Source organism: Dermacentor silvarum, chromosome 4, assembly GCF_013339745.2.
Source record: "Dermacentor silvarum isolate Dsil-2018 chromosome 4, BIME_Dsil_1.4, whole genome shotgun sequence".
In the NCBI taxonomy this organism is placed as follows: Eukaryota; Metazoa; Arthropoda; class Arachnida; order Ixodida; family Ixodidae; genus Dermacentor; species Dermacentor silvarum.
In genome coordinates, this window is record NC_051157.2 from 17,868,589 (window position 1) to 17,889,949 (window position 21,361).

Sequence of the window (21,361 nt, forward strand, 5' to 3'; positions counted from 1 at the left end):
ATCTTGACTAATTTTCCACAATGGACAGGTTCCACTTTTCCGGAAGACAACGTAGCGGCAGCCGCATTCTGATGCGGTTGAAATGCAAGAACTCCAGTGTACCGTGCATTGTGTGCACTTCAAAGAAGCCCAGCTGGTCAAAATTATTCAGGAGGCCCCCGCTACGGCGTGTCTCACAATCCTATCGTGTTCTTTTGCACGTAATATTCGCACTGAATTCGATTCGGAAGTTTCATTATGCGAACAGCCCTACATTTAATACGTTCTCCTACGGTTAGCGATCAAGCGATGAAGGAGCACTTAGTTCATTTCTCGGATGCGCTGACCATTTCTCTTATTAAACGCATTTATCACTTTATAATAACGTTGCACATAACCGAAAAAAATAAGGGCAAGCCAGATGAATCCATTGTTTAACTTTGATGTGTCTTGTACTTTTGGCATTTCAGAATGCATTCGTATTTCCACAGTGGTAAAGTTTTAATTTATATACGTGTCTCGCGTATCGATTATCGGAAAGTTGAATATGATTGCTTATCTTTGGTCTCTTTCTACCCACCCTACTGCCAGGGACACACGTGCTCGCAATCCTATATTGGCAATCGCTTTGATGCTCTTGTTTGCCTTGCGATAGCCAGCCGAGCGCTGTGGTATCAATCAGCTCGCCGACGTACCTCGAGCTGCAGGCTCTCACCGATTGTGTGACTCGTACTGTAGACGTAGTCTCGGCTACAAAGGCGTCGGTTCGTCATTCCGAGTTTCTTTGCAGGTCGATCTGGCTTCTCGGTGGGACTCTCAATGTCGACCAACGGCGCCGTCCTGTTGTGCGCCGCTCTGCTGGTGGCGGGAGTGAACTGCTTGGATAACGGCCTCGCCCAGACGCCTCCCATGGGTTGGCTCACGTGGAGTCGGTTCATGTGCAACGAGTGTGCACTGGGTCGCCACGAGAACTGCCTCACGTGAGTGGCTACACCAACGTTATAACTTCGTGGTCATTTTTATCGGTCGACCAGTCTAACCGCAAAGAAATCGGAGGTGTTACCGTTGTTGCCGGGCGCACAAGAGACAGCCTGTGCGCCTAGTTTCTGTATATGCCGGAAGCTTTGTCCCAGTTGGGACCCTTCAGTGACAAGTTGACGCGTTTTACGAAAAAAAAAAGATGAACGATGCACACGATTGCAATTTTTTAATAATATCACGCGAGCATCGACCGCGCGTCGTGTCAGTGGTCTTGTAGCGGTGAGGGGCGGCGGCATTGGCGCCAGTACACACGAAGGAGGTTGAAAAAGAATGTTATCTTTTCAACCTCCTCGGTACACAGGGGCGGGCAAGGCGACTTCCAGTTCGAATACAACGTTCGCTTCAGTAGTGCCCCTCGCCGCTACAAGGCCGCTGACACACTGTGCGGTTGACGCTCGCGCGATATTATTAAAAAAGTTGCAAGGGGGTGCCGAGACGGTAGAACAGCGGTATGCGAATAAATATTTGTCTTGGGAACAAAACTGTACGGCAGAGGAATCATAATTGTCCGTGCCACCCATGAAAATAATAATAAATTCTAGGATTCAAATTCCAAAAGTGCACAGTGTCTATGAAGGACGCCGTAAGGGGGAACTCCGGAATAAATATGAGCACCTAGAGATCTTTACTGCGCATCTAGTGCACAGTACACGAGCGTTTTTGCGTTCCGCATCCATCGGAGGAGGAAACAACTTTATTTTGTTAATTTGGCTTAGTGAGGCGTGGCTACCAGGTGATGCCTTACAGCCACCTCCTCGGCTCTTTTGCTGCCCGAAGTTGAACCTCCAGGTTCCTCCGCATCCATTGGAATGCGGCATTCGCGGCTGCAATCGAACCCACGAATTATCGCTCAACAGGGGATAGCCGATATTCTAACTGACATTAAGAGAAAAAAATGGAGTTGGGCAGGCCATGTAATGCGTAGGATGGATAATCGGTGGACCATTAGAGTTACAGAATGGATACCAAGAGAAGGGAAGCGCTGTCGAGGACGACAGAAAACTAGGTCGGGTGAGGAAGTTAGGAAATTTGCAGGCGCACGTTAGACAGGTGACAGCGCAAGACAGGGTTAATTGTAGATCGCAGGGAGAGGCCTTCGTCTTGCAGTGGACATAAATATAGGCTGATAATGATGTTGAAAGCGCGCAGCAGATTCGTGGTGTACAGCAAAGGCGAATTCTGCTGCTACTACTAAAATGAGAGCGAGAAGGGTTCAGACAGAAGAGAAATTTATGTTTTTGTCCCACAGGCGCAAGGTGAATACTTGCACAAGAGCTCTCAGCTAGGATTGCAGCCACTCGGAAAGTTATCAGAGAGCGCGCTCCAACGTGAAAGCTAGATAAGTATCGTGTGAAACACAATCCTTCGCGGAAGTCGGACGCCCACGTTGTTAGGTTGCGCTGGATGAATGTGCTGTTATGATTGGCTTGGAATTAGACCGCTCAACTGTGGGAAACATTCCCTCATGCTTTCCCGTGTCGGGGTAATTCCCTTCATCCCTGAGAGGCTGTTATCATCTTCCTGGAAACTCGGACCTCTCGAGTGGGGGAAACATGCTTGCGCGCTTTCTCATGTCGAGGTAGTCACCTTCATCCCCGAGAAAGCGTCACCCCTGTACGCTCTGAGCAGACGCAAAGGCGAGCACCCAAAGAAGGAGGCACGAAGGGGAAGAGGTCGTCGACTTGACAACCTGACAAAGGCACTGACACTTACACAAGTTCCCCAGGGAGACATCGGCTACCACAAGACCGCGATGTGGTTATTTAAGGCCGTCATGGCCCCCATGTTAGGCAGAACCGTTCGGGACTCGGATAGAGTCACAACTATGTACCAATGAAGTGAATAGTCTTTTTTCTATTTTTCATCATCACGATGCCCGCCTTCGTCGCCGTCTCCTGATCCTTGCGGTGGCGACCCATTTCACCGGGTCGAGATCGTATCAGTGCATACAAATCTCGACTCGATTATTTTCAAGTACACTGCCAACTCGAAATATGACATGACCTTTCTTGAGGATAACTCGCGTCGTGTTACTACGCAATTCTTTCGCTAAGAATGAATGTGCTGGCTGTTATGCCACGCGCTGCAGAATATAAGCGCGTGCGACCGAAAGTTTTCGTGTTTACAATGCCACTGTTATTTTCTAATATACTCCAGTATCGTGGCAGCGGATGGCGCTGTTACTTGTACGTTCATGTAAAGACTGCGATTTGTACAAGGGTTTGCACGAGGCAAAAGTGTTTTACCTTATGCCAAGAACAGCTGGGAACATTCGTTAAGGAAATGTTGTGTAAGTGTCTACTAAAACTGCCGGCCTTCAAGAATTTGTCATTGCCGCTTAGTCACCATCAGTAAATTATTCAGTCATTTGCTGATATCTACTTCGCATTCATTACTGCTGTCATGCCTCAGCTTATTATATCGTGCATAAATTTCGTCATTGCTTTTTCTCTTGTCGTCTTGTACTGATCCATGGCTTACTGCACGCGACTCGGTGTGTCAGTAAACAATACGGCAGAATAAACACAAAAAATTGGATGACGCTTAAGCTTCGCCTTTAAGAGTAGAACGCGATAGCGTTATCGGGACCCATTCGCATCGCATCATTCGCATACGGCAAGTAGGCTTCATTCACTGCAACACTGAACGTGGGAAAGCCAGCTTACAAACACCAAGCTTACACCGATCCCCTTAAAGTCGGCTTCACTTTTAAACAGAAATGCATTGCTAGAAATACGTTTTTCCAGGGGCAATATAAGTGGTCTTATATTAAAATGTGAAGGCCCTAGCACCTTTTTTATTATTTTATTAATTGTTTGCTATTGCCCCCAACGCGCGCGCGCGTGTCAAACGAATTAGCAGGCGAAGTCCTAATTTGACCTGCCTAGGATGCGAGCGCCATCTGGATATAATTTTCGCAAGTACCCGAACGCGCGGCTGTTGGTCTGGTAGAAATGCTGGAAAATGGGTTTGTGTTTGAGTTTCCTCGTAGCAGAATTACGTTTTCTCGTACATTCAAATTACAATCCGACGCCGATTGCATGGTAAACAATCCGACGGCGAATCCGACGCCTAATAGTAAAGTCGTACTTTACCATTTTTCTGACGGATTTCACTGTGAGAAATTCAACTTTTGTTCACCAACACCTTGCACCACGTGGAGGGCCTGTGCGGTGGAGGTCGTTGGCGTAGTTAGGGATAATTTCCTCCGCCACCGAGCCGACATCGCACGCCGGTCTCCGACGCCGCATTTTCTGCGACGCGGGTCCCTTAACGCTATCGCGTTAAAAATTCGTCGGCCTTCCACTCTGTGAAGATGGTTAACCAGCGAAGCTGGAACGTGCGGCCCTGGTGTTTATCACTGGAATAATTCCGAGGGTTCATTAAAGTATTTCTCAATTATGAGGATTACACACACGTTCGGCTGTGACGGATAGAACGACGTCACTTGACGGTATGCCCGCAGTCCGCCATTGTCGCTTGCGTTCGATGTCTCGAGTTTGCTCGGCGGCGCGGTTAGCATCTATCGCCCGCCCATTGCCTCTTGAGATTCTTGGAAATTAAAGTGCTTCGAAATTAAATTGCTTCAAAATAAATCTGTTCGTTACGGTAAGACAATGAATGGCTCCTACCCCTTAAGCAATGGCTCACATCCCCGTAAACGCGGCCTTTCCATTACGAACGACAGAAGATGAGTGAAATTCTACGCTGGAGTGATTAGCGGCAACGAAGCCACCTGTGGAAGTAGACGACGACGACGAACGCGAGAGCAGTGGCACGAGGGTGTGCCGAGCACGAGCACGAGCGCTTATTATTATGAGAGGCTTATTCACCTTCGTATCATGAAATTTGTAAACGATATTTGAATTCTTAGTCCATGTCAGATTGGTTTCAGGGATGGCTGCTCCATCTGGCATGCCCCCGTCGACTTAGAAAGCCGGATACAACTTGCTCGACGTCATAAGCAATACGCTGCCTTAGTGACGCTTGATATCGCTAAAGCATATGATACCGTGGAAAACACTGTTTTGATAAATCAGCTAACATTTTGTGGTGTTCCTGGGTATATAGTAGCGTGGATTCATTCATTTTTAAGTGAAAGAGAATTCTACTGCTACAAAAGTAGCCTTTAGTCTTCTAGGATGCAAACAAACGAGAGGAGTACTGCAAGGTTCAGTCCTTTCCCCGGCGCTTTTTAATATTCTCATGAGCGCAATTCCCCATCATGAAGAAGTCACAACTTATGTTTATGCAGATGATATTGCGTTTTTCGCATCTCCAAACGACATTCGCACGTTATATCAACGACTGCAAACTTACCTTTGTGCCCTGGAGCGCTGGTTAGATTTTAACCAGTTTTTACTCAATGCCAGCAAATGTGCCATTCTAGTTTTTTCGATACATGACCCAGTGCACATCTCACTCTCTTACCACCTTCAAGACATACCACAGGTAGAGTCTGTTAAGTACCTTGGAATAATTTATAACGCCTCTCAACTGGCGGCCACACATAGATCATGTGACTGGAAAAAGGTACCCGTGCAATTGGCATTTTGCGTAGGCTGTGCAATCGTCGAATAGGATTGAGAAGAGATACATTTCTAATGATATATCGTATGTACGTTCGCCCTGTATTAGAATTTGGTTGCGCACTCTTCTCTGGAGCTCCAGCTTACACTTCCCGCCCTTTTATCCTCTTAGGAAGCATTACGTTTGTGCACAGGTAAATTTGTTGCAAATTCTGTTCTTTATCTCGAATCCCGTGTTCCTCCTCTTTCGTGCAGGTTCAGTCTTCCGACAGTACAGGTGTTCTTGAGAATTTATGAATCACCTGTGCGACGTTCTCAAACAATACTCATTTCCCAACCTGATTGGCTTTTTCGTGTAAACTGACCGCGTTCATATACTCCGCAAGTTACATTCACGCAACATTTACTTGACCCTTTGGACGTTCGCATCTGTGATGTACTTCCGATTCCCGACAGATCTGTTACTACTGATATTTAATTCGATGACATCTTTCCTAATAATTCAAAATTACTTCCACATAGCATTCTAGATGGTCTATTACAAGATCATCTGCAGAGCCTACAAACAAACATCGTTATTGCGACAGATGCTTCACAATGTGAGGAAAAATCAGGTGTTGGCATATTTCCCCCTATTCTCGATTGCACATTTTCACTTCGGCTGCGAGATTTTATACCCATATTTTTAGCCGAATTCATGGCGGTGGTGCTGGCTCTACGCAAATTAGACCCATCAATAGTCACTGATTCATTATCATTGCGCTCATCCCTCACTGCTTCTTGTGACTCTCGCGTATTGAGGACGTTTCATTCATTGGTACCTGGTTATTTGAGAAGTTTGCGTTTAATTTTGGTGCCTGGCCATAAAGGACTTATTATAAATGAAATAGCAGATTCACTAGCCAAGGCATCGATAACCGGACCAATTTTTCCGTATTGTCCTTTGACTCTCATGTCACTGCTGCTAGATTTCTCAGGAGTGTTATTATGCAGGCAGTGTCAGGCTTTGCTCTAACTAATTCTTTGGATTATATACATCTTCTATACCCTTGGCACAGAGATAGTGTCCTAGATTTATCGGAGCCTGTAATCCTATATTTTGGAGCCTCTATTATTGGGTTCAGCCACAGAAATGCTTGCTTGGCAATCCAAAATTATCAAATTGAATCAAATCGATTACCATGCTAAATTTATTGTCACCCTTCCCACCATAGTTTTCTTTTATTCATTTATTTCCTTTTTACCTATTATTAATTAGTTTCTTTTTCTCCTCTCACAAATTATTCCTTTCTAAACTGCAGTGTTCTAATCGTTAGTTTCCTTGTTTTTATACACCAAATATAACCACCCGATTCATGGCCAATCCCCCACTGTGGGTAGGCGCCACAACCACTCAGGTCAACAACAACAACAACAACACAACAACAACAACAACAACACGAGCGCAACCTGAGGGGCGCCAACGAGCCAGCTGTGGAAGAAGACGACGACGCTCGAGCCAATACTGATGATGATAGCTTTCTCTGGGGAGGCGATTTTGCTTAACCATATAAAGCTTCGCTTTAAAACGACATCAAAGTCGGCCTAAATCAACAACCACATCTACCACTGAGCAACTGCGTAAACAATACCTGCTTTAGCATTACGCGGTAAACGTTATCTGGCGTAAGTATTGTCCTGCGTAAATGACGTCATTTAGCGCGGTGTAAGGGTAAACGGATTCGCGCACACTTTAGGCCACATCAACGTTACTGAATGTTACCTTTTTATCGCTCATTCTTGCCCATTTAAAGCTCGAGTCCGGAGAGCACTTGCACCGCTTCCCGTGAGACGAGTCTTCAATCATGCGGCTTTCCACGTACAATTGTCATTGCTTCTTCGGCTTTGAAATTCTGACAGGTGGGGCGAACTATGTTTCAGCCAAGTTCTTTCACAGTGTCACCGGTCTTCAAATTGAATTGAGCTCTGAGTCAGTGTGCTTTTAAATGTCACCGACCTTCTTGAGAGCGTAGCAATGCGTAACTAAAACACGCACATAAAATGCTCTGATGCTAGCATTTTTTAAAAATATTTCAGTTAAGTCATCAAATACATACGTAGTTTTTTTTTGATAATTGAATCAGAATATTTTGTGTCCGTGTTTCAGTTCTGAGCTCATCCTTCAGATGGCGGACAGGATGGTTGAGGATGGGTACCTGGCTGCCGGCTACGAGTACTTGATAATAGATGACTGCTGGAGTCATACCGCAAGGGACCCGGAAGGAAAACTTTTTGCTGACCGTGACCGGTTCCCTGAGGGAATGAATAATCTCGTTGAAAAGGTGGGTAACTTATTGTCTGTTCTGAGGCAGACGTTCAGGACTGGTGCATGCGCTCATTGGATGCCCAGAACATTTGTTATATTACTGATTCTGCTGGATGATTACCTGAAATTTGCAGTCTTGGCAATGTCATTTCTTCTAACGCCTTTTGGTCGTTATGTTTAGAAAGGAGCGGTGACCTTACAGTGAAATCTTGTGCCATTTGAAGGAAATATCAAGTTGAACTAGATTGTTAAGCTATACGAGAGTGGAGCATTGGCATGCTAGAAGACGACGTCAAAGCTGAGAGGTGCTGACGCAACCTCGAAATTTCTATAGCTTGTGATGGTGCAAGTTATCGATGTCTGGCGGGACCTGGTTAGTTGTTTATTGTAAAAGAACTAATTCGGAAATGAGTGGAGACTCAACCTGGCAAGTTTCGTTGACTTTTCTTGCAAAAAGTAAACGTAGGCTGACTAAGTAAAAGCGAGCTGTTGTGCTAGGGGTCCTCTGTTTGAATCGGACAAATTTGCCATTAGACAAATTTATTTATGTTTATTAATTAAAGTCAACGTCTTTCTTAGCGACTTTACCACCACTTTTCCGTATTGGATATATTTCAAACGTCTTTCCTGGGCTGATCCCAGAGGTAGTGCACAGCCGCTCCAATAAAGTTACATCATTTTCAGGTTTGATCTTTGTTGTTGTTTCGCACTTTTAAGATTTAACTCTGAGAAGATTTCAGATGAAAGGCATGCGCTGTCGGTGTTTTGTTTCTTGACATTTGTTTGTGGGCTGCCATTCTCGAAATTCTGAGAAATGATTTTGCCATGAATGTAACACCTGGTATGAGAAACTTTAGTGATAGAATGGTGTGGCAATGTAACCCGCATATACCGCATGCCATATTGCATGGTATGGCATGGCATATAGCATACATATACCTAAATATATACGGACCCTCACGGCGATGCCGACGTGCACGGAGACGACGGCAAAAATTCGCTTGGAGTGTCCATATAATTGCTATCGCAATAAAACGAAAGGCTCAGATAAGTGAAAGAGCCGCATTATTTTCAAATTTATTAGCGGAGTCACGGTTTGGGCACAAAATGACAGACGGGAATTGAGAAATACCCACAAAATTTAGAAAGAGCAATACATCAGCAATCTAATTACTCGCTTTTATTCAATGCCACTTAAAGTATAGCAGCTAACTGTACATAAACTGTTTGTTATCTAACGTATTCAGATAAAATTGCCAATCTTTACTGCACACTTGAAAACAAAATACGCACTGTTGCATCTTTACGAGCAGCGAGGTACGCATGACGCTTAAGCAGGTAGAATAATAAGACTATCCTCGTCTGTATCGCTTTGTTTCTTGGAGACAACAATTTAATAACTCGTCGAAGGCAGGGCAGAAGCCCGATATACCCGAACGTACTTGACAACTGTAACCGTTGGGTGACTAACAACTAGTGGGATTTTATTATAGTTTTTATTATGTCTCGCTGCAAATTATTCCAAATTAGAAAAAGAAAGAGAAATACTTGTCGAACTCTTCATTCTCATTAGATTTGTCTACCTTTGCGTCATGTAATATAAAGGTCCACCAGAAGGGGCTGAAATTCGGAATCTACGCTGACATAGGCGTGAAGACATGCGGAGGTTTTCCCGGCAGCTACGGATTTTATACGACCGATGCTCAAACCTTCGCTGATTGGGGCGTGGATTACGTCAAGGTGGACGGCTGCAACGCGAAGCCTTCAGACCTGGACACGTGTACGTAGAAATCGACTTTCTTACTTGTTCCTGTAAGGTTGTGCAATATATGTTATCGAATTGTAAACGAGCGCAAAATAGAAATAATGAAGTGAAAGAGTCACTAAGAAATACAGTAAGTCACTTTAGACTGATAAAGTATGATTTAAAAAGGATATTGTTGTTAGGGTTGATTGAGAGAACAGACAAAAAAGGTTGGTTTTCTTTTTAGTTCGCAGCGAAGTCTAGCTGCCGGTACTGTCCGTGTGTCGTAACAGATTTGAATGTATTTTCTGATATTTATGCCGTTCGTGGCGTAGTAAATGTTCTCCTAAGTTCAGCCTTTGGCTCCTTTAGAATAGAAGTCCGCCTTTGCCGTTACAAAAAAAAAAAGAAAAAAAAAAGGATTAACTAGGCTCTCGCGGACGCCGTCAAACATGACGTCCCGGTGAGCTGGTGTTGGAACTTCAAGGTAGCCTCTCTTGCTTTTGTATCTTATTTTCTGGCTTGCCACGCCTACTTTCATATTAACAGTTGCTTTTTTGGTACTGAAGATGAATAATTTACGAATACGGTTAAAATTACTTTTTGTTTGGCGTACCTTTAAGTTAGATTCATAGACCCCACTTCCATAGAGTTGACAAACAGGGCAGTTTTACGACGAGTAGACTTGTCAAGCAAGCGAAAACGCAAAAACGATATAAGAGTCGCTAAGCCACCGTTAAGTTCTCACAGCAGCTTTCCCTGACGTCATAGATTCCTACAGTAAGCTCGGCGCAGGTCGGTAACCTAAAATTAAGTAAGATATTACTCTACAAGAACACCAGGATAACTCATCGAACAAGCCAATAACCAAAAGAAACATTTTAAGACGTAATCAGGAAGCAAACAAGAAGCAATGCAGAGAACGAAACTGGCGAAAATAGCAGTACTAAGCCTGAGTATTATTTAATTAATTAATTTATTTATTTATTGAAATACTACGAACTTGAAGGTACTTGTTAAAAGCTAGTGCTCTGTGGTTGCCAAATGTGCCTTTCTGTTGTCCCTGTCGTTCATATTGCTCTACAACAAAGTAGAAATGAGGAAATTTGCAGGCGCAAATTGGATACAGCTTTTTCAAGACAGAGGAATTGGAGATCTCTAACAAAGGCCCTTCGTCCTGCAGTGAACATAAAAATAGAATGATGATGACAACGACGGCGTATCACTCTTATATGTTAGTTCGACTGTTCTATTGGTGTTAAATAATCCAAAGTACACATTTCAATTCAGTATAGGTGCACATGCTTTGAATGCATCTAGTTTTCTGCGTGCAACCTCTTATTACAAAAATCCATGGGCTGCTTATGCGACGTTGTGCGAAAAACGTGCGTTATATAAAAGATAAATTCTCAGATGTGGGGCCTAGATTTAAATTAATGTGTTGGCAATTCCTATTTACTGCAACAGATGGCATGTTTTGAGTTGTAATGCATCATCACGAACATTTTCACATAGTGAATAATAAGCTTTGCAGCAATATATCGTTAAACGCGCTTTGCGCAGTGTACCCACAAATGGGAGAGGCTCTGCGTTCAACAGGACGCGACATGGTGTACTCTTGCGAGTGGCCGTTCTACCAAATCATCGCGGGTATAGTGGTAAGATTTGCTCACTGATTATAATTTTGGGCCTCCAAAATATGGAACCGGAACCCAGTATACATTCCGGCGGACGCACTTGGCAGTGTCAGCGTCTCGCTTGTAAATTTAACTTTCCTTTTATCGTTCTTACTAATGACGCCTGTGGTTGCAAATAGAAAAAATTACTCCATCTCCCGCTAAAGGGAAGCACGTGTGGATGCGAAGCAGCGGAGAGATGGTTAGCGTGAGCGGGAGATGGTTTCGCGGCAGCGGCCCGAGCGCTCATCGCGGCGCTGCACAGGAGAGAGAATGTGGCGCGCGCGCTCCGTCATTTTCATACCGCGGAACTACCGTGGCGCCCCCAGCGGAGTATGCAGCTGTCGCACCACCTGTCGTGCGCGCCGCTCCGGATTCCTAGAGGAGAGAAAGGGGGGGGCGCATGCGCTGTGGGGGTGTGGCACGCGGGCGCCGCCCCCCTAGAGGATTCCTAGAGGAGAGAAAGGGGGAGCGTAGGAGAGGAGAGAGAGAGGGGGGAGGAGTCGCGCATGTGCTGTGGGGGTGTGGGACGCCGCGGGAGGGATGGACAGAGCCGCCGGCAAGAAATGCTTAGCATTTAAAAAAATATCATATATGTTCACGTTATAATGCCTAATCACTTGAATAGCACCCTAGTGTTGCCGTTACTGCCGCGAACGCGCCCCACCTAGCTTTGCGTGGGCTAGTTATATCGCACTACGGCTGCGCAAGTCACATCGGGAAATAATATTCATAGTTTACAAATATATTGATACGGAACAGCCGCCACAGTGTGGCTGCACTGAGGAGAAGGAGGACGACGTGTTCCCGCTTGATATGGCGTCGCCATTTTGGCCTCCTTTAGCTTCCCTGTAAATAAATTGTAAATAGCCTTAGGCATCAGCTACACGTAACAATATGGTATACTGTGCACAGATTGGGATGTTTCATAATTGTGCGTAATTTACATTTGGCAAAAGTGACCATTTTGTGAAAGCGCTGGAAATGCTAGCTATGCTTCAAAGTTCTGAACTTTTGTCATGGCTCATTTTAGTCTCCCTGTCTGCTTCTTTTGGTTCCAGCCTGACTACAAGAACATATCAAAGAACTGCAACTTGTGGAGGAACTACTATGACGTTAACTACAGCTGGGACAGCATTTATAATATAATTAACTTCGAAGCAGCAGTTCAAGACCTTGTCACAAATGTGTCTGGGCCTGGTGCTTGGACAGATCCTGATATGGTAAGTTGCATGCATCGTCAGGTTTGCTGTAAGCGGGTCATGCGTGTACTTTAACGTGGCATCCTTTTGAAGCGAATAGCGTTCTTTGGATTCTCACACCAGTTTGCGTGGTGGTCGGCGGCCGGCCTTTATCTGCTGAGGGCGCGTGCTCTCGCGCAGACGAGTTACAATGGCAACAGAGTTGCGCGGCGCATTCGTCGGCTAAAGTCGTCTGTAGCTCCTTGAGACGCCTTCGCGCAAGATTTTTGTGGCGCCTGAAGGTGCAAATGTTGTGGTCGGTCATGGCGCCGTGTCGCGCTTCTCGGCCATCACGGCTGACGGTTGTGCGGCGTGTTCGTCGCCGAAGTTCGGTGCGCGTCTATTCTCGGGATGCGCAGTTTCGTTTTACCGGCTCGCCACAGCTTCACTTAGGCACACCCCCGCAGTGCGTGTGAGATCTTAGAGCGAATGGTCGCAGAAGTATCTGGTCTTCGTGGAGTAAACGAGCGGAGAAGGAAACGCAGGTGCGAAGCCGTTGTCATGCCATTCCGTACCACTGTCAACACGAGTCAAACTGCCGGTTCCGCCGTTTTAGTCACGCAGGCATGCCGTATACCACAATAGGTGGGCGATAACTTGTGTCGCCATAATCAAACACCATTATCGACGTCATCAGCACACTTCGGAAGTATTGCTAGTGTATGCAAATTATTGATGCGGTCGGCATAAGGCTTACCTTTAGAATCATCTGCTATGTTCTATGCAATTTATTTCATTTTATATGATCGGGGGGGGGGGGGGGTATTGGCTAGAACTTGTCATAACCCTTCACCGTTCGTTCTCTGTCATGACACGTTCACAGATCTTCTTAAAACAAAACCATAGTGATACAGCAAGGAAACCACTCTGAAAACTTCAACTCAAAACCATCGACGATGATTGTCAATGTAAACGAATAGAGGAACGTACTTACAAATTTAGTCACTTTATTAAAGGCATGATGTGCTTGAAGGAGTTGCATTGAGGATATTTAGATTTAGATAGTGGTTGTTGTTTCATTGCGTAATTTTGTAGCGGACAGGGCTGTTGACCAGCACATCGGTAGCAGTAGCGTAGGTGACTACACATATAATACAAATCGTCATACACGTGTTATCTCCAGCGGAGCGAGCGAAAGCGTAGAAGGCCACTGCCATTCTTCTCTTCTGCTGCTGCCACAGGGGGGAAGGACGGCGGAAGCTCTCGCACACGCGTCTCAAAAGAGCTGCTCTAGTTGGCGCTCGGCGGCAAACGTGACCCACAGTGATCGGCGCTTTTGTATCGGCGGTGAAATTCCGACCACCACCAACCACTAATAAAACGGACGAAAGAGCCAAAGATATTCGCTTCAATACATGCGGGTTTGCACCGATATAGTAACGATGCCTGCTTGATAACCATCACTGCTCGTGCGACGTATACATTCACTTACGATTGATCTGAGAATAATCATCATCAACTCCAACGTCACGGAGTGTTAACGTCAGGATTCGTACACGTATCCTTTAGCAAACGCGTGAGGAGTAACCACTAAGCGCCGATAAAAGCAGGAGACTTGGCCGCGTGATACATCAATCCGCTTCGTACAACGTGTTTGCTACGGTCTCGTAGGAACGCTGTGATTTGGCGCAATGCAGAGAGCGCAACGTGGGGAGTAGAGTTGCGCGTAGGTCCGTCATTTGGCGCACCATAATTTATATCCAGGAAAGTCACTCCTCTTTACTGCGGGAGAGGCGCTGGGCTCAGCCGTGACCCTGCACTGTCGATCACTTCATGTTGCTGTGCAGCAGAAACACTTGCTTTTTATAGATAAAAAAAAAAGTGTTGAGCATGCAGTGGCAAAACAGACCCCTAGTACTTACGGAGGTTCAAACTTTCTCGAACCGGTTGATGTGTGTTTTCATAACCAAATAGTATTTACTCGAAAACATCATAAACTTATTTTCTACAGAAACTTGATGGTGCTCTAGAGCTGCATGATAAAAATAGTAGCAATAAAAAAACATGTGCGATTTTATTCAAGCCACCAATAGAAAAAAAAAGTTCTACAGGTCCAATGGATGTTTCCTACGGAACAACTAAATGGCACGCGTCGACTCAATGAGGCCACGACGAATTAGGCGGTGTATTACGGTCGCCGAGGAACGAGGGGTGATGAGAGGTGTAGGATTCTACACCTCTTGTGTCACACTGAAAGATGTCTCCTTCCCGAGGAATAGCCAAGAATGGGCCCTTATAGAATGGCAAATGCCCAACTGGTCAAGATTAGATCATCCAAGTATAATAAATGAAAAAAAGGTCACATAAGGAGCTCAAATTTATTCAGAGGTATCTGTGCTTTAAATATTGCTGAAATCCGACATTGTAGTTATAGGTTTTATGTGCTGATTTCTTATTTTTTATTACGCAGAACAAAGATACACTTGACAGATAAAGAGACTTTATCTGTCAAAATGTCTGAATAAGTTTTTATATAAGACGGAGCATCTCGTGGCAAATACGCAGCTGGCCAGGAAATGCGTAGTCAAAATGAAAAAAAAAAAATAAGAAAAGAAAATCAAACATGTCGTTGAGTAACACACTTTCTTCCATTAATAGATATGTGTGCTCTAGATAATTATAACAGCCGACATTATAGCTATATACAACATTTCTGTCGCGATTTCGTGTTTCTATAAGCAAGATACAGTTGGTTCTCACTGGCAGTTTATGTTTTTCGTTCAACGTTCAGTTTCGGTCCACTTCAGCCACCGAAGCCCGCGAAAAAGAACCACCGCCACACAAGGCCCTCCCATTCCACGTTGATGTCTACGATAACCACACAGTCAGCAACACGTACGAAAAGGGGATGCCATGCCCTTTTAATATAAATAAACATTTTCAACACCAATCCGGAATAGTAGGCAAGGACACCTTGGGTTTAAACATCAAGTTGTCAAAGCACTGCCCAAAAGCCGTCACTCATTTCTATCGCATCAACACTTGTATTTCCAAACCAATGTTACCAATATTAGCGACCGCCCAGCTAAAAACGCTTCTTAACTGAAACTATTTGACGGTCATCAATCTGAAGCATTCACAAGATCAATATTAAGGTCCTTGCCTCTCAACGCAAGACGTTGAAAATCGTATAACAGTACTATCACTTCTGAAGTCACGAGGAGCTCGCGTGCGTTTACAACAGAAGTAGCGTGTTTGATCCACAAGTTCAGGCAGTGCATGGATGAAAAGCTGCACTAAAGGCGCCCACGCCTACATGAACCGAAACCCGTTATTTTTCTTTTCGGTTCGTAACGTTCCCGTTCAGTTCCGGTTCGCGCAATCGGTTTTCCAATTTTCGGTTCACTTCCAATTCGATACCCTGATTCCCATACAAATGCTGCATCAATTCCATCAGAATAATAATGAAAACCACGCGGAGTTATAGGACCGCATATGGAAGACTGAGGCATTGTCGGTACTTAAAGAAATTCGCACCTAAAGCCCGTCACTGTAAAAACGTGTTTATTGTTTTATCGCCTTCCAGCTCGTTATTGGAAACTTCGGTTTGACAATTCAGTTACAACGTGCCCAAATGGCCTACTGGGCCATCATGGCTGCACCGCTCATAATGTCCAATGACCTCAGAGATATTTCACCGGAATCGAAGGACCTGCTACTCAACAAGTTCATCATCGCCATCGACCAAGATCCGCTTGGATTGATGGGAAGACGCATCCATAAGGTGAGTCATTCTACATTATGAATATTTTGTTTATTTATCATCTTCATGTTGTGACTCTACGAAAGTGGCCATTGACAGCGCAGTGCGATATTTCTGTTACACAGATACAAAAAAAAAAATAAAAAAATAAAAATAAAAAAAAATAAAATGAAGCAAGCTATTGCAATGTTCGAAGGTATCATCGTTCTAAAGACACCTTCTGCCATTATAAGCATAGTTCAATTTAGAATTCTTAGCTATTGTCAGAACTTCATCGTGACAAGTTTATTATTATTCATATATAAAGGATAACTTCGTTAAATACAGAGTTTGTGACATTCTTCGATCTCTTCACCTTCCCCGAGCGCGCTTTCTTCTATTCTGGCGATATTTTGATGATGATGATAATTTGATCGTGATGACGATTATTATTATTGATGATGATGATAATATGAATTATGTATCCATGTACATGATTCACATCATGTTCATGGTGTACTTGTTTGTGAGAAATAAAACGAAACTCAACTTTCAAGGAGTTTATGTCCACTTGCCGTGCGTTCGGATTTCCAGTTTTATAATCTCGGCAAGTGACGATCAGACTTGGCAAATTTATTCTGTACAATCACCATATTACCCGCCGTGGTTGCTTAGTGGCTATGGTGTTGGGCTGCTAAGCACGAGGTCGCGGCATCGAATCCCGGCCACAGCGGCCGCATTTCAACGGGGGCGAAATGCGAAAACACTCGTGTACTTAGATTTAGGTGCCTATTAAAGAACCCCAGATGATCCAAATTATTCCGGAGTCTCCACTACGGCGTGCCTCATAATCATATCGTGCTTTTGGCACGTAAAACCCCATAATTTTAACAATCACCATATTAGTTTGACTTCTAGAAACATTTCTCAGCACTGACTCCTGTGTATACTCATTGTCAAAAGCCATCACTTGTTCATCTGTGTGCGTAGGTTAATTTCACCCTGTTTCAGAACTGAATATAGTGTTTACATTTACTGTTGCACTTCGCGAGTGCAACTTTCTGATCAATGATTGCTTTTATTCTAGTACGCACCAGCGGGAAAGTATTCGTATGGACGCATATCTATGTCGAAAACTAAGTGCAGAAATAGGTAAAAGACGTAAGCAAAAAGACGCAACACAAGCGCTGACTGTCCAATGAAAGTTTGTTTCATAAACATGCCTTCATTGGTACAAGAAAGCGGACGTAGTCTCATATATAATCAAAATTGTAAGAAAAAGAACATACATTTGTCAACGTAGCTAAAACTAAATGAATCAAAAATATATCAAAATGGCAAAGCATGTGAGTGTCATCCCTCACCAAGATAGCTCTTTCTCATTACGCGCTACAGAGTGCTGGCTGACCTCCGCGGTTTTGTTTTCCTTTAATATTATGTTATTTTTGTGTGTTTCAGTTCTGTTCATTTAGTTGTTGGCAGATATATCCGTTTATTCTAATAATTTCATTCAGACGCAAACGCAAGCACTGTTTAAATTTTTTTTTATCTTGGCGCGTTTCCGAAATGAATCATCGCTTAGTATAGTCAGCACTCGCGTGAAGTTCTTTTTTTATGTCTTTGTTTCTGCGCTCAATATTTTGCGTGATTCCTCACCAATTTGCCGAGCCTCGCTTTTCAAACTGTCTCTGTGCATCCCTTCGTCGTTTTTCTCAGGGAGAAAACCTCGACATCTGGGCTCGCTGGGTGACTCCGGAACTTGCCGACAGAAAGCTGTCCCTGGCCGTCTTGTTGTACAACACGAAAGTGCTCGGTGGCCCCGTCCAGGCCTCCATCCCGCTCCAAAGCCTCGGCCTGGACAGTCCCACGGGCTACCTCGTCACCGATCTCATCCGCAACAATACCGTCGTCGGAAAGTTTTATCCAGAGCACAGTATCAACGCTACGATTGCGCCCATGGACATTTTCTTCTTTAAGGCTACCGTACTTAGTGGCATGCACGACACAGTTTTATAAACAATTTGTTGTTTGAACTCAGTACTTCTCCGGGCTCTCAATCCAGAATACATGACAGTTATCAGTGAGCACTGCACACAATGTAGGCTCTTAGGATTGTGCAGTGAAAATATATGTAAATGTATGCGATCGTGAAAATATCTATATTCTGATTAAGGAAGCGATTAACCCTGCCTTATCAAAGGTGATGTGTGGTGTTTTATGGCGCAAGGGCCAGTTATGGCCAAAGAGCGCCGCCTTATCAAAGGTAGTAAAGCGAGTAATTAGAATGAGCCAACACTTACAGCTCTTGCAAATTGGTTTGTCACGTGAATGTCAGACCTCCATGATTTCCCAACTGAATCGCGAAGAAACGGTGCCAGTCAAGTTCTCAAGGTTGACGTTCAAGGTTGACGTTCAAACACAATGAAGCGTCATACTCCACGCGCATATTCGCTTCTCGGGCCGATTTAGTAGTGTCATTATTCGACATGTACAGATTTCCCAGGCGGCGTGACAGCATGAATAGGAAAAAGGAAAGAAGCTGCTCAGGAATGACTCCCACGTAGTGTTGTCCGCTCGGAAACTCAAGAAGTACTGTCAGCTGCTAATCACTGAAAGAAGAGAAGACGCAGAACACAACTTGTGCAAGACATGCCAGACTCGCGGGTCTCCGTACCTTTCACCTTCGCTCTCGAACCGGCTTCTCTTCGCCGTTTTCTTTACCTGCTTCATGTCTTCAGCATTTCATTCTACAAGTAAATAAAATCGCATTTTAACGAGCTGGGATCTTCCCGAATTCCCGACAAAACACGGTGAGAGAGCAAGAGGTAAGTGCCTGCTGAATTATTGTTCGAAAAGACGGAAACAGCCAATCAGAGGCTGGAAATTCTGCAAGAATGGCATTTCGCAGTAGGTATTTAAGTTCAACGCATAAAAAAAGATAAAGTATGAAGAACGGGGAAACTTGAAAATGGTGTAGGCGGCGGAAAAGTGCAAGCGAGGGGTGAGAAAGATTAAATAAAGGAAGTTAGAATAGGATTATCTGCGCGAGAGCTTGCTCTGCTGCCTTCAGTGTAACGGCGTGTGGAGAAAGTAAATAAAATAAGCGGTGGTATAAATCAAGAGCACATAAATAAAACATGTTTGGAGGTTAGAAAACACATGACGCACGTGTACGGTCGGCTGAGCATGACTTGGGAATGGGAGCAAGTAATACGTTTTCGTTTCTTTCCGCGTCGGTAGTTGCTCTCGCAGCAAAGAAACAGTGGTTCTATATGTAGCCTTCTTCAGACCCAACAAAACGCTTGACATAATACCTTTAAATGTCACTTGTTATTGACAACCGGTCTTATGCGAACCTGAAGAACGATTTCCTTGATCAGGTGGCAGGGTTTCGCGCTCACAGCAGCACCTCCGTTTATGTGGACAAAGTCGATTTCTCCAGTTTGTCTAGATAAAGGCTTCTCTTTGCCTTAACACAAGCATAACATCACGTGGCGGTTAGTTGCCTTCACTTTTCAACCTGGATTGCCGCGTCACTTGGTGGCAACTGAAATGTACTGTTCTTTTATTTCTCGCCGTCGGTAACAGGACGTCTCACACAAAAGTATCAATTTTCTCGATAACCGCTGTGCCACACCAAAAGAACTAAACGTTTGGCATATAGTACCATCTACATCTGGCCTTATGTTACTCCAGATTATTTAAGGATTTCTTTTCTGGATTAATATTGAAAAGGATGAAAGCCCATGGTCCACGAGGGTGGGCACAGGGTCTGAGGAGAATAGGAGCCAGCACTCCAGCTGATGCGGTGTTGTTGCAATAGACGATCATCAAGAAACGCCGTAAAGAGGTAAAATAACAAAGTAAGACTGCAGCTGGTTGGTCTTGATTCATCTTCAAATAACAGCGCAAGAAATGACGACGACGACAAAGAAGCAGACACGGACAAAATTATTCTGTCTGTTTTGATTACTAAATTGCATAGTAATTGTAGGTTGTGATCATCATCATCATCATCATCATCATCATCATCATCATCATCAATTCTGACTCAACTGAATGGTTATTGTACAAGGCGCGAACGCCAAAGGGGAAAGGCGCATGTGTGACAGGAAAAAGAGAAAAAAGCAAGAAAAGCACGAAAGCCAAGGCACTCTGTTTAGCGCCTTGTGCGTGTACCTGAAAAATTCTATCACCTTATCACTTAATGAAATAGAAGGCTGGCCGATACAATGTGCACTGTTCATGCTAACGTGGCGTGCCTCTAAAATATATATTCTGCTCTGGTCGCTGTGCCTCTCTAGAATTAATGTGTTACTAAGCAGTGGCTCGCATTGATGCTTCGTGCAGTGCGCTACAAGGTGTCAGAATCGGTCCTCCTTTTCCATTTTTCTCTGGTGTTCTCTTAATCTGACGTTCGTACATGTACCAGTTTGTCCATTATAGCTGCTGCCGCTGGACAGATGCACCTGATAAGATTTGTTGCACAGGGAACGAACGGGCTTCTGTTCTTTATTTTTAGAGTCGCCTTCATCCTCGGGTTTCACAAGCGCGCAAATGCTTTACAGCTTATTGGCGGCTGTGAAAACAACGTTCACACTATAGTGGGGCGCGGCATTCTTTAAAATTTGTGCAAGCTTATGAAGATACGGCAGTGCTGCGAGCTGATTTTGCACCCTCATTCTGCACGAACTTTTAGTTTCAGTGAACACTTTTATGCGGGACAGGTACGTTTAGCAACTACGACCTGATTAACAGTGATTAATCCAAAGCTTTCCGCACCAGCTTCGCCCATAAGTCATTGTGCATCCTTGGGACGCAATATCCCCACCAATCAATTTTACTTTGCGAGGAATGTTGCCAGTCCTACTATTTATTTCTTGTGGGGATTTCTAGAACACCGCGTCTCTGCTTTACGCGAAAGCGTCCACGTTTAAATTATGGGGTTTTACGTACTAAAACCACCACCTGATTATGAGGCATGCCGTAGTGGGGGACTCCGGATTAATTTGGACCACCTGGGGTTCTTTCACGTGCACCTAAATCTAAGTACACGGGTGCTTTCTGTATTTCGCCCCCATCGAAATGAGGCCGCCGTGGCTGGGATTCGATCCCGCGACCTCGTGCTCAGCATCCCAACACCATAACCACTGAGCAACCACGG

At 44.5% G+C, this 21,361-nt stretch overlaps 1 protein-coding gene across 1 annotated transcript; it reads left to right on the forward strand.

Moving 5' to 3' along the window:
- The first annotated feature begins 657 nt into the window (after positions 1-657).
- Positions 658-18,230, forward strand: LOC119449551 (alpha-galactosidase A). The gene is made up of 8 exons (XM_049665297.1): positions 658-708; positions 770-959; positions 7,696-7,870; positions 9,460-9,634; positions 11,162-11,256; positions 12,336-12,497; positions 16,042-16,239; positions 17,914-18,230. The coding sequence occupies exons 2-8, from the start codon at positions 799-801 to the stop codon at positions 18,211-18,213; spliced, it is 1,266 nt and encodes a 421-aa protein (XP_049521254.1). The 5' UTR covers positions 658-708; positions 770-798; the 3' UTR covers positions 18,214-18,230.
- The last annotated feature ends 3,131 nt before the right edge of the window (positions 18,231-21,361 follow it).

What these genes read in the sequence shown, in the direction of transcription:
- LOC119449551 (XM_049665297.1), top strand. Translation starts at nt 799, where the DNA reads ATGTCGACCAACGGCGCCGTCCTGTTGTGCGCCGCTCTGCTGGTGGCG. An exon ending in CGCCACGAGAACTGCCTCAC is followed by an intron (nt 960 to 7,695) that starts GTGAGTGGCTAC and finishes TCCGTGTTTCAG; the next exon opens with TTCTGAGCTCATCCTTCAGA. An exon ending in AAATCATCGCGGGTATAGTG is followed by an intron (nt 11,257 to 12,335) that starts GTAAGATTTGCT and finishes TTTTGGTTCCAG; the next exon opens with CCTGACTACAAGAACATATC.